The sequence below is a fragment of the Apostichopus japonicus genome, chromosome 16, assembly GCF_037975245.1.
Source record: "Apostichopus japonicus isolate 1M-3 chromosome 16, ASM3797524v1, whole genome shotgun sequence".
In the NCBI taxonomy this organism is placed as follows: domain Eukaryota; kingdom Metazoa; phylum Echinodermata; class Holothuroidea; order Aspidochirotida; family Stichopodidae; genus Apostichopus; species Apostichopus japonicus.
In genome coordinates, this window is record NC_092576.1 from 31870724 (window position 1) to 31883749 (window position 13026).

At 36.7% G+C, this 13026-nt stretch overlaps 3 protein-coding genes across 7 annotated transcripts in view; 1 reads left to right on the forward strand and 2 right to left on the reverse strand.

The window, feature by feature from the left end:
* LOC139982139 (uncharacterized) overlaps positions 1-1915 on the reverse strand; it is a 272671-nt gene extending 270756 nt beyond the window's left edge. Inside the window, exon 1 of the mRNA XM_071994742.1 lies at positions 794-1915. The gene's annotated coding sequence lies outside the window, so the exon portion shown is untranslated. The remainder of the gene's footprint in view (positions 1-793) is intronic.
* LOC139982126 (uncharacterized) overlaps positions 1-13026 on the forward strand; it is a 153372-nt gene that overhangs the window by 95346 nt on the left and 45000 nt on the right. For 2 of the 5 annotated variants that reach the window (XM_071994705.1, XM_071994707.1), the window contains 7 exons: positions 1924-2141; positions 2725-2801; positions 3323-3375; positions 5852-5971; positions 8391-8599; positions 9087-9163; positions 12118-12182. In XM_071994705.1, coding sequence (XP_071850806.1) covers positions 1924-2141; positions 2725-2801; positions 3323-3375; positions 5852-5971; positions 8391-8599; positions 9087-9163; positions 12118-12182 — 819 coding nt within the window. Of the gene's footprint in view, positions 1-1923; positions 2142-2724; positions 2802-3322; positions 3376-5851; positions 5972-8390; positions 8600-9086; positions 9164-12117; positions 12183-13026 lie in introns of those variants that run through there. The other 3 variants (XM_071994706.1, XM_071994709.1, XM_071994708.1) reach the window with 3 other exon arrangements.
* The window catches only part of LOC139982131 (uncharacterized), a 221487-nt gene that overhangs the window by 55910 nt on the left and 152551 nt on the right, over positions 1-13026 (reverse strand). The gene's annotated exons all lie outside the window — the stretch shown is intronic.

Consider the following 13026-nt stretch of genomic DNA (forward strand, 5'->3'; position numbering starts at 1 on the left):
ATAGTGTCTCTGTAGTGTCACAAGTTTTTAGTTGGCAGTGTAAGCCAACTCAAAGCAGGGTGGGATGTAAACAGGCTCCATTTCCTGTTTATAGTCAGTAAGCTGCTGGCTTCACATTTTATCCTTTTACTTAAAATATTCCATCAGAACAGAAGTTCATTGTCTCTTCTGCAGTTTTTGTACATAAATTTAGTGTCCATTAGCATGTGGGTTGCCTCTTTACTACAGGACTCCCTTGTTCTTAGAAAATTTGGCACCAGCATTGCTGTGGTCAGAGTTTTTCTGGTAGCAACTCCAATCAGGGGATCTTTTAAGGATGGTTTATAGAAAGTTACTTTACTGATTGGGTACTGTATCCTTACTCCAATTTGGCCCCTCCCTTTAGTTAGACAAAGAAAATGCTGGGTATGCCATGTGGCTCCAGAGCACCTTAACCCCCCAAGCCATTAGGACATAGGATTTAGTATTGTAGGAGAATTAGATACAAAGTTAAAGTTTTTATATCATATACCTGAATCTGTTCCTGCTGAATGAATTTCAATTATATACACTCAAGAAGCCTACTGTAACTGTAAAATACAAATTAATTGCTAATCTCGACGTTTCCTGATGCTGGTCACCATTGGAGTCTCCCAGAAGCCTAGCTCTCGGCTATTACAGGAACTATACTATTCACTCTCCATTGCCATCTCATGGTAGGATCTTTAACCATTCTTATTGGAGAACACTAACTTTACTTTGCCTTTATTTACTGCCAGCCATTGATGTCCCTTTGGAACTTTGTTTAATATACCTTGCCTGGATTCTCTTCTATTTTCCTGGATTCTACTCTATCTTGTCTGGATTCAACTCTACCTTGACAGCCTGCAGAACAATCTATTTCCCTTCGGTCGACCCAATGGACTTTAATTCATATTACATTCTGTGCCTTTATATTGTATAAGGATTTGTTGTGTTGTGTGTGTGTGTGTGAGTGCAAAGTGGCCACCGGTGAGCAACCAAACTGTAAGTTAAATCATTCCTTTATTTTTCATTAGACTGGACCCCGCATTTCAATACTCTCCTACCCAAGTAAGAATAACTTTTCCAATATTCATATTCATATTTCATATATTGGACTCTTCAGTTACATATGTGAGTCTCACTGTTATATCTATTGTTTCAATACAATTCTCTCTATAGTATATATACTTAGCCAGCTACACACTGTTTCGTTGTCATTTTTGAAGTGTTCATCTGTCTTCCTACTGATGAGACACTAGTGATTAAACCTCCAGTCAACCCAAAGGGAGTAACATCCCTTACATGGGCATATTCCAATCTAAATTGTCCATAAGTGGACTCCTCTGCAACCTTAATGTGCGAAGTTTTTAGAGATTTGGTTTGGTTTGTAATACTTGGTATGCGGATTCATAACATTAAGTACAAGAACCCTACTGTTTTTGATGGAGGTGTGTATAACCACGTACAGACTGACCTAGCTGTGTTAGCATGCCATAGTGTTATTGTAACAGCTAGTTCTGGTTATACTAACAAGCAGAAGTCTAGTGCATTGAAGTCATCGAAACCTCAATGCATTTTGCATTCTGGTATTTATTGCTTTCATGTGGCCATACTGCCAGTAATAAATGAACACACTATGACAAAGACAATCCAAACCTTGAAAATATTCGAATAAATTGACTTTTAATTGTGAGGTCACTTTACTGAAAAAAAGAAAAGAAAAAAGTAAATGTCCAAATCGTTTTATGCAGTAGTGTTTCATTGCCATGGTAAGCTACTGTTGAAGTGTCATTTTGACCTCACAATGTAATTGTATGGTCTAACTCAATAACATAAAACCCTCCATCTTTATGTAATGTAGCATGATTCTTTAACTGCAGGATAACTACAATACATTAACCTTGTGCATTTCTCTAACAGATTACCATAGCTTGCCTAAACCTGACCATGGCCTTCAAGGAGTGTGATGGATACACTATTTTACTCCAATCTGGCCTCTCTCTCTGTCCTTTAAAGACAGTAGAAAAGATACACATAGAGATGGTACCGGAGGGTAATGAACCAGGAACAATATCAGAGATACAGTTAACAAACATATTCCGTTTTGCGCTTCGTTGTGACTCTGTTAAGGAGCTGTCGTAAGTTTAATCTCATGTTTTTTGTTTATATCATACTATGTACCTACAAGTATTCCCTCTTGTTACATTTGAAATAACTGGTTTACTAAAGTAATGATGATAAACACATAGCTATGACAAAACAGGCATAAATGACGTATCATCAAGAAATACATTGTAATTGGAATATTAGAGTTAAGATCACGAAAAAAAGATGAAGTGTTATGTGGAAGTGTTATTCAGTAATGTGGTAGTATGAGATAATCCCCTACTCTTATAAACGTAGGACAACATACTGTGCCTGGAATTGTATTACCAACAAGTCTATTTTACAATCTATCAGATTGTCTGCACACCAATTCCTTTCATGGACTCCTAGCACGACCTAAGGACAGTCCTAAACATACATTACACTATTACCTTCCTGCAGTTATGGGCTCATTTGCTCATATTAAACAGCAAAATGATGTCCACAGTAAGGTGTTTCGGTTCCAATCATTTTGAAGCACTTCCTAAGCATTTCATGTATGGAATTTGCTTCATAGCAAGACAGCTTTGCTATCTTTCTCTCATGCTGGTTTGTTTCTTCCTTTCTACTTCAAAGCTTCAGTGAATGTCTGCTGCCTCTTTCGCCCTCTCAAGAGTCTATCAATGCAGAGATGATATCTAGGAAAATTAAAAGTAACTATCGATTCTGTCAGTATTGGTTGATTATTTGATTAAATCTAGTCATCAAGGAGGAATATTCACTTGATATAAGATACAATACATTGTAATATTTTCATATTAAATGCAAAAAGCAGATTGTAAGCCTTTGGTAAAAGCAAGAGTAGAAAATATGACAAAATAAATTGCTTTGTCAGGAGGATTACATGGATGTAAATGTTAACCGCCTACATGATTTGTCCTATGCTTGCTTGTTTCATGAAACATTCCTTTGGTACAAGCTACTATAATGGCAATGTTATTAACTGAAAATAACTATGCTTATGATAACTGTTTAAGAACATTACTTTAAGTCTAAACACAGAAAAATTGTGTCGTATTAAGTCAAGCCATTTATTGAATGAAAAGCACTAAATTCAAATTTAGGTTTTAAGTGTTCCATTTTTAGTGTAGAGGTATCATTCATTTATGTAAAAAGGTAGACCTCTCTAAGATGTCTTTAAATTTAACATATTTTTACATACTTGTCATTATAGTATACTGGCGAGACTACGGTTACAGCCTGAATCTCCATTCTGGTGTTTGGGAGGTATGATTCTTTTCCTTGTTGCCAGGGCTTTTTGTTATTGTGTGTGTCCATTAGTGCAGAACAAGTTGAAAGTAATGTAAATGCCGACAACCAGTTGACAACGACAGAGATCGTGACATAGCTTAGGGAATATCAGGCGCGTATCCAGGGGGGGCGTTGGGGGCGCGCGCCCCCCGGGTAAGAAAAAGAGGAAAGAAAAAAAAAGAGAAGAAAAAAGAGGGGGAAAGAGAGGAGGAGGAGAGGAAGGAAGGGAAAAGAAAAAGAAGAAAGAGAGGGAGTAAAAAAACGCCAAGACACCGGGAAGAGAAAGAGGAACAGTGACATCAATACAGCGCTGATCCCTATTATATACACATGGGGGTGACATGGCCCGGTAGCCAGTGACTGATCGAGGATTTCGGAAGGGGCGTGCGCCTCACCCTAACCCTTACACCGACAACTCTCACTAATGTTTATATATATACTATATATGGTATATCATAACGCGTGTGTGTGTATGGACGCCTTAAACAATTGTGCTATGAAACCAACTGTGGCTGGTCTTGAACTTGACCGAGTCATCGGGAACATGACGCATTTCGGGAAGGAGGCGACCCCCCCCCCCCGATTATATTTTTTTTTTATGATATCGCTAGTAATTTCAAAATAGAAAATGCTTAGATGCAACTTACAAGGCATGGGAAGTGTCATTTCCAGCGATCTGGAGGCATTTTCCGCCAAAATTTTCTTGCACGCTTCGCGCCAACCCATGGTCCTGTGTAGAGCCATTTCCAGCGATCTGGGATTCATTTTCGGCCAATTTTTTTTGGACGCTTCGCGCCAACTCATGGTGGCGCTATGCTTAGATAGTTTGCCTACAGGTTTCGCCCCTCCCTGGGCAAATTCTTCGCTACGCGCCTGTTCGAATTTGTAAAGCAAACAGCAGATATGACATCATATCAGTGAGCATGAAAATGGCGGTTCCAGGATGAACAGCCTCAAAACTGTCGATGTGTGTAGTCAAGGCGTAGGAGCCCAATTTGATTTGGGGAGCTGTAACGACTTGCCCGAGAAACATAACCTAAATTTTTCGCGCGCTCTGCGCGCGTTCAACATGTTTATGTCAATATCATATAAGCAAGCATCGGTTATTACATCGCATGCCATCATGTACCGTGCGGTCCGTGGAAGTTGCGCAGTATACTGCGGATGCTAATGTAAACAGCGAAATGTCTTATGTAGATGGAGAAAAAGCATGGAGGTCCAATTAGGCTATGTCAAATTCTCTTTCACATTGGTAATGACAAATTAGTCGGCAAAGCTTAGAACTTTATTTTAATTATCAAGGGGATCTTTTTTTAAATATTCATTTCCCTTAGCTACATCATTGCAATTTATTTTTCTTTCAGTAGGTGCCCGAAAAATTCAGAGTATATTGCCCAAATTTTCAGAAAAAAATATTTGGTTGGTGGGCTGCACCCCGCCTCCTACGCCTATGTGTGTAGTGTTCAGTTTCGGAAATATCGAGTATTTTTAAATTTCCTTCAACCAAGTTTTATAATAGCCATTATAAGAGGTTTTAATATTTGTACACCAATAAATTAACTGTGTCTGAATTTTCGAAAATTTCCTGACCAACATTCTTTATCATACTTCCCTCTACTCGTGTAATTTTGACCGGTCTGTTAGGGGTTGAAGGGGGCTTTTCTATATTGGTTGTCCATAGATGACCTTTTTTGCAACATTATGGGTATGTTTTGAAGTGAGTGTATTCACGAGAAATGTGAATTTTCAAATTCTGAACAACCAATGGGCTGAAAACCTTGAAAGTGGGGCTGTCGGGTATTGTGGGCCGCGACGTAGAATCACCTACAAAAGCAATGATCCACAGGAGATGCGATGAGGTCGAACATGATGTGTGACTGGTGAAAATCTTTAAAAAGGTTATGGATGGAAAAAAAACTATTGGGAAATACTTGGTTCTTAGGCAAAAGTGTACATCTGGTTGGTCATTTTCAAGCCCGACAAGTGCCATTTCCGGTGATCTGGGGGGTATAAAAACCAGAAATTTTCTTGTACGCTGCGCGCCAACCGATGGTGGCGCTCCGCTTAGATAGTAATTCGCGCCCCCCGGGTTAGAAAATCCTGGATACGCCCCTGAATATAATGTGTAGATCTAGATTGTGGAAACATATTTAAATGAGTTGGTCATTGGACAGTTTTGATTACTAATTAATTCAGATAGTTAATCAACTGAAGGTACTCAAGGAAACTCTGTATGACGTTTCTTTTCTATTGAGAGTATTTTTAACTTTTCTGTACATTGTGGTAAGTCTGGTAGTATAAAAAGGAAGTTTTGCTGTTTGTATTTGGACTTACTTTCATAACAATAGATTTTCTTTTGTCTATAGAAATACCAATGATACTACAATTAGAATAGTAAAAAAGTAAAACAGAGAGGAAAGTTTACACTGCTTCATTTTGTGTTTATTTTCAGGTTGATAATATCAAAATGATTAAGTCACTGTGTTCAGAGAGGTTACAGATCTGGACTGAAGATAGTAAATTACAACAGAATTGTACTTTGCAGCTACTGAAGAACGCATCTAACAATGGTGTAAGTCAGTACTCTGTTACATATTAGATATAAAATTACATATTATGGACTAGATATGTCAAACGACATCATCCCCGGTGCTCTAGATATGTCATCCCCATTATGTTGTTAAGTGCTTTATGGAGACACGACTTATCATTTTGCATTTTGCAGTCAAATTATTTGATAATTTTGATTCATTGTCTTTCATCATTGTTACGAACAAAGTTTCAGAGATGGACACAAAAGCTTCACATTGTGTCCGGTGGATGGAAACCCTAAGTACACACACTCACAACTAGGCCTATATGCAAAACATAAACAACACACATTTTTGTATGAACATCTTTTGAATGAAAATTAATTTCCAAAAAAACCAGACCTCAGGATAGCCAAAATTTCTTCCAATCATTCCGATGATTGAATTTGTTTTAAAAGCAAATAAATCATAGCAATCAGCCACAAGGTACGGAGTTATAACAACATTTACATTACAGAGATTTACATGCAAACAATAGTCATGGTTCTTTTTTCCAAACTTCCCATGATCTGATTGGCTAATAGTTCCTTACCCATTTTCTGGAAACAGTCTTGTGTCTGTAGTGCTCAATGAACACAAATTATGTAAATAACAACAATTACATATAACATTACTTTCCCGTGTAGAGATGACAATGTTTGTGCTATAGGCTATCATATGTGTGCACTCAAGTATCATAACATTAGGCCCTGTTGACAGTCATGGTATGAAATTTTGGTTGAATTTTGTCTACAATATCAGGTAATACTTGAATCATTGTTTTGATGAAAAAAAAATTGTGAGTTGAGACAAGTAGGGATTTTGTAGGAAGCTAACATCTCGGATACTAAAAAATGATTTTCATCTCACAGTACGTTTGTTCTCTCCTCATTGAGAGTTGCTCAAGTAGTATGTACATTCATACCCCAGGAATTTTTTTTTGGCAAAGTTTTTCACACTGTCTTTGACCATGTGCGGCAGTGATTTATTTTTCTTGTGCAACATTCATACATCGTCAGAAGTAGCTATTGAAGCTTGAGTATTTTAATGGACATTGTGTGAAGAGTTATTTACATACTGTAAGGGGCAATGGGTCGGAACTGGCAGGGATTGGGCAAACTTGCCTATGGTGGTAGAGGAAAGGGAAAACTTGGTTCAATTTTAAATAAAACAAGTAAATTTGCATTGGGTAACTGTTAATGGTAACTTACGACAGGGCTTCATAAAAGTTGTGAGCAAGTAGTTCTAGGCCTTTAGGGATGTGTTCTTGTGTCGTCGAGATCTATTTATATTTTCTACAAAATTTCAGGGGCTCAATAAAATGAGTTAAACCTGCAGTGTTTTTATTTTTGCATGTTCTCTCTAGGCACTCGTATTACTTAACATGAATTTCCAACATTCACAGCATATGCATAGCCTATAACATTTTCACACACGCTTTGTAAGGAAGTTGTTTACCATGCAGTAGTATGGATTGTGTGATCTAGGAAAGCATATATGGTAACTAGTCTGCGGTAAAATTTCTCACTTCGTAACTTTGAAAGTCATTTTTTGAAAGTCATTTTCTTGGTGTATAATAGTTACAGGTTTATCATTTGATGATTTTTTGTGCATGGTATAGACCTATCACTATAGGCTTCTGTTGTGCACAAGCCAATGTACTTTCAGGGGTTATTATAACTCAGTATGAAGTGTTCCTGTAGAGGTATTTTACATTGCATTTTTCATGGAGGACTACAGGGATGCAAGTTTTTCTGAGCGGACTCAAACGCTGTTAAACTTTTAATCCCAGTGACAATACTGGTCTTCACAGTGTACTAACTTTCATGCTAAATGTACAGATAAGATAATCATATCATAATGAAGTATTTTTCCAAGGAGTACTCCAGATAGTGGCACACATAACACAAGATGATTTAAAAATTTCATATCACTCTGTAGTGACTATATATCTATAAAACATTAAGACGTGTGGTTTGGCACGATAACAACAGGACGTTTAACATAACTAATTCATATGAGACATTTTCTCTCTACATTTTTAGTCTAACAGTCCATATTTCATCCTGATTAGCATTCATATATCAGTCATTTTGCCCATTTTATGTCTCATGCATTCATTCACTTTAGTGTTACTGTCTTTATTAAACATTGTTCATGATGTGAGATAAAGAAGTTGGATCAACCCATATTAAAAATGGTGAAGAAAAATGTTGTTTCTGTTAATATTTATTTTACCTTTCAATAAACAAACTTGAGCCTAATCGTAATAATGCGAGGAGTGGATTTATTCTAGTATTAAGATGTATAAGAGATACCTTCAGGAAAGTTACTGGCCACAGTAGGTTATAATCGTATAAATAATTGATATAGCTCTAAATCATTTCAATGTTGATTGAATCGTATGTTACCTTCCTTCAGATCCCCATCTTCCATCTGGAGCTTCTACAATCCTTCTCCAGGGCTGATGCTGGTAACATCATCCTCTGTTCAGGGCTACAATTGTCCTGTCCTGTGTCATTAAAGAAGATATCGATATATACATATGAGGAGGGAAGAGAACTGACAGAGACAGAGGTTGTTGGCATATTGATGTTTGCACAACATTCACAGCGATTGGAAGAGCTACTGTGAGTATTTCAATGAGTATCTTAGTAATGCGTACCTAGATAATGCTTTCACACTTTAAATAGGCATAATGCCTACAAAGTTTTATCACTCTATGCCAAATGGAATGATACTCTCACAGGACAGAACTTTATTGTTTCTGAATGGAATTTTTAGACACATTTTTTACCTTCGCCTAGTTGTTAAACCCATCATTTGGATCAGAAGTGGTGCTTTGTTCGTGTTAATTATAAAGAAGATAAGTCATTTTAGGGACTCACAAAACAAATGCTATATCATTGAATGACTTTCCTTCTAATGAATAGCTTTTACTCATTGTTCATATATGATATACAGGTTATCTTTATAGTCTGTGTTATTGTCAATGCTTTACTCATTCAGGTCATTGACAGTAATTGTCTGAAAGATTTACCAAAAATGAAATCAGATAACTTTTTGTGAATTGTGTTCATGCAATTGACCGACTCATGGATCTGCTTTATTTCACAGGTTCTCTTTTTGTCTGTTGCCCCAGTCTATCGCTGCTAAGGATATTCCTTCAATAATGAATTCAAGGAAAGTAAAAGGTATAGTATGCAAATGCTCAGGATGGATTGATCAATAGGGTCTGATGCTATTAATAAGGCATCCGATCTAATATTGTATTCACCTGTATTGACCTGTATCCCACACCTCATCACTAGACAGATGTAGTGTGGGATAAAGAAGGGAGAGAGAGCACTGCTCTTGTAACTCCCCTACATTGCAGATGTCTGTCCAAAAGTTCCTTGAACTGATTAATACTGGTAGTATCAATGGCAGACTGTGGAAGGGCGCTCCATTCAGATACAACCCTGACCGACAAAGAAATGTCTGCGTACCGTACATTCAATTTTGAATATTTTCCGCACAGTTTCTAGTAAAAGAGATGTCGCTAAATTCAAACCATAATTGAGGGCTTGCTTTTACAAAACCTTTCATAATTTTAAAAGCTTCAATTAAATCTCCTCTTAGTCTTCTGGTAGAAAATGTAGTGAGATTTAGAGCAGAAAGTCTTTCCTTGTACGGCAAATGCCGCAAAACAGGTATCATCCTTGTAAATCTTCTCTGTACTTTTTCCAGATAATCTATATCACCTTTTAAATATGGGTTTCAAGCTTGAATGGCAAATTCCAAGTGTGGAGGAAGAAGAGATTTATAAAGTTGCAACATTAATACATGTTCCTTTGTTTCAAAAGTTCTGTAAATCATTCCCAAAATCCTGTTGGCTCTTTTCACACAGGCAACAACTTGTGTATTTAATTTAAGAGAGCTTGAAACAATAACACCAAGCTCCTTTTTTCTTCATTCACTGTCCCTAATGGCTGACCATTCATAAAGTAGTTGAAACGATGATTATTATGACCAAAGTGCAGAATCTTACACTTGCTAACATTAAATAACATTTGCCATTTCTCAGACCAGAGATATCCTCTTGCAAAGATAATGCATCGTTTTCATCTTCAATCCTGGTAAAAACTTTAGCGTCATCTGCAAATTTTAAAACATGGCTAGAGATCAATATCATTGATGAAAATCAAGAATAATGATGGTCCAAGGACTGAACCGTGTGGAACTCCACTTTTAACTGGCAACCATGATGAAAAAGTACCATTCAAAGCCACTCGCTGTCTTCTACCATTAAGCCAGGCTGAAATCCATGCGCTCACTGATCCAGAAATACAATGAGATTCAATTTTGGAAACAAGCCTTTTATGTGCCACCTTATCAAAAGCTTTAGCAAAGTCAAGATATACAACATCAACTGGATAACCTTTGTCAACTTCATTGGTAACACATTCAAGAAAAGTCAGAATATTTGAGAGAGTAGAACGTCCTTTAGTAAATCCATGTTGTGTATCCTTTAATAAATGATGATCATCCAAGTGTTTAATAGTAGCATCCTTTATCAACATTTCCAAAACTTTACAAGCCGTGGATGTCAGACTTACAGGACGATAATTACATGGATCATGCTTTGAACCTTTTTTGAAGATAGGTATTACATTAGCTTCACGCCAATCATCTGGGACAATACCTTCATCCAGAGATTTGTTAAATAATATGGCAAGAGGGCCAGAAATTTCTGGAGCCATGGACTTTAAAATGTTATTATACACATTATCCGGTCCTGGAGCTTTGTTTGGCTTCAAGCTCTTAATCTTCTTTAAAACATCATCATGAGTAAAGCACAGACCTGACAATACTTCCTCACTTCCTCTTGTAAAAACACGATCTGGCACTGGTAAATGTTCAGTTGATTCACATGTAAACACCGACGAAAAATATTGATTCAATATACTTGCCATACATTGATGGTCAAACACCACATCACCCTCTGAATTATGAAGAGGTCCAACAGTATCTTTAGTTTTACATTTTGAACGTACAAAGGAATAGAATGACTTTGTATCTTCTTTAATCTTATCGCCAAGTTTTCTTTCAAACTGTCTTTTAGACCTTCTTAATTCTGTTGTAGCTTCATTAAGAGCTTTCTTATATTCTGACTCTGCTGTTTTTGTTTGTAACATTCTGAATAGTTTCCATTTCTTGTACCTTCTCTTGCGTGCTTGAAAAGCCTTGTAATCCATCCAAATTGGCTTTTTACTTCTTTTTCTCTGACTCCAGGGAACAAAGTCATCCATTGCCTTATTCAAAATAATCTTGAAATGGTTCCACATGTCAACAGTATTCAGACCATCAAATAACTTATTCCAATCAATACTTTGCAGATATCTTCTCATCCCATCATAATCAGCCTTTCTAAAGTCTTGGAACTTGTTAATCACCTTTTTGACATTCACTTGAACAATAAGCTCAAACGTGACTATATTGTGGTCACTAGTTCCAAATCGTTCCAAAACATTAACATCTTCTACCAGGTTCAGAACTGAAAACCAAATCCAGTAAAGAGACACCTCTTGTTGGTACATAAACATGTTGAGTGAGAAAAAGGTCTTGAAAAAGATCAAGTAAAGCTTGACCCTCGCTGTTGGCTGTTAACGTTGACCAGTCAATTCCCCTTCGATTGAAATCACCCATTATCAGTGAGTGCTCTTTTGAAGCACATTTTATCACTTTATATAGTTTGTCACTATCTTCAATGAGGGTTATCCCTCATGCGCCCAAAATTGGTGGAATCTGAAAAATGGTCTGAGATTTGGTGGGCCATAAAGTTTTGTAGTCCCTACATTTTTAAGCACGAAAAGGTATGAGCTTCTGCACCATTGGTGCTCTAGTAAACTGACAGAATGGTTGATATATTTTCTAGAGAACATGCTTAGATGGATCTCAAAAAGACAGGATGTTGAAATTTTCGTGGCCACTGTAATGTAATTGTGTAAAATAGCTGTGCGTAGCAGATTCTTGTACAGTCTCTTCACAATAAATTGCTCAAGGGTTATGTGACTGTAGTGTAGGTCATTGGGGGTGTCTGGGAGTGAAATAATCATGTTTTATTTTTATTTTGTTAATCATGGCATTATAACCTCTTTCATTTTAGTCACTTGGTTACCGTACGATAGTGGCAAAATTTATGACCTCAACCTTGAATCTGGTCGATGGATGGTGAGTATTAAGAACTTATTAAACATGTTCCACTAACATATTGCTTGACAGCTGGTTATCTAATTATCTGAAAGAAGTAATAATGTATTCGAAGAATCGGAACTCCCAAACGGCTGTTAAGTGATTTTCAAAATGAATCAATAAAAGAAAGGAACAGTTTGACAGGTAAGTTGCATCAATATGTTTTGCTCAGATTGTTGAGGTGAACTCACATGAATGAATAAAGTAACAAAGAAAATTAAACAGAATAACATCATGTCTGTGTAACAACACTTTGACCAGTGTTCGTATCGATTGATTGTATTTCAATTAACCGTTCAGGCTATATGGAAAAATGTTTCACCGGTTTGTTTTCATGTTTTCTTTGCTAGTCTCTTCAGTACATGAATTTAACATTGATTGCAGTACCTTGTTGTGCATCTTGCCTAAAAGTAGTAGATAAAAACTCATGCAATTATATGCTGTATTATAGTTGAGTTTTCGAATCCAGAATCAATTGCTTCACACGGTCAGTTACAACTGCTGCTGTGTGTGTGTCTAGTATCGTATAGTCTTTGCATTAACTTTTGATCAGCGTCAGTCTATGATATCATTCAAATCAAAAAGATTAAGAGGCGACAAAGAACAGTTGATAGATCATTCATACTTGTCACCTTTGTTCCTGTAAATTACCAGACACATGCTCCTTATTGCAGTTTGAACATTAACGTCTTCAAAGTGTCACATGACAGATATTAGTGATATTACTTTGATCCCAAGCATCTCTGATATTCATCCCAAAGTAACATTTTTTTGTGTAAGATATTTCCTTCTTTGTTTGAAGTGAATAGAAATTAATTCTTGA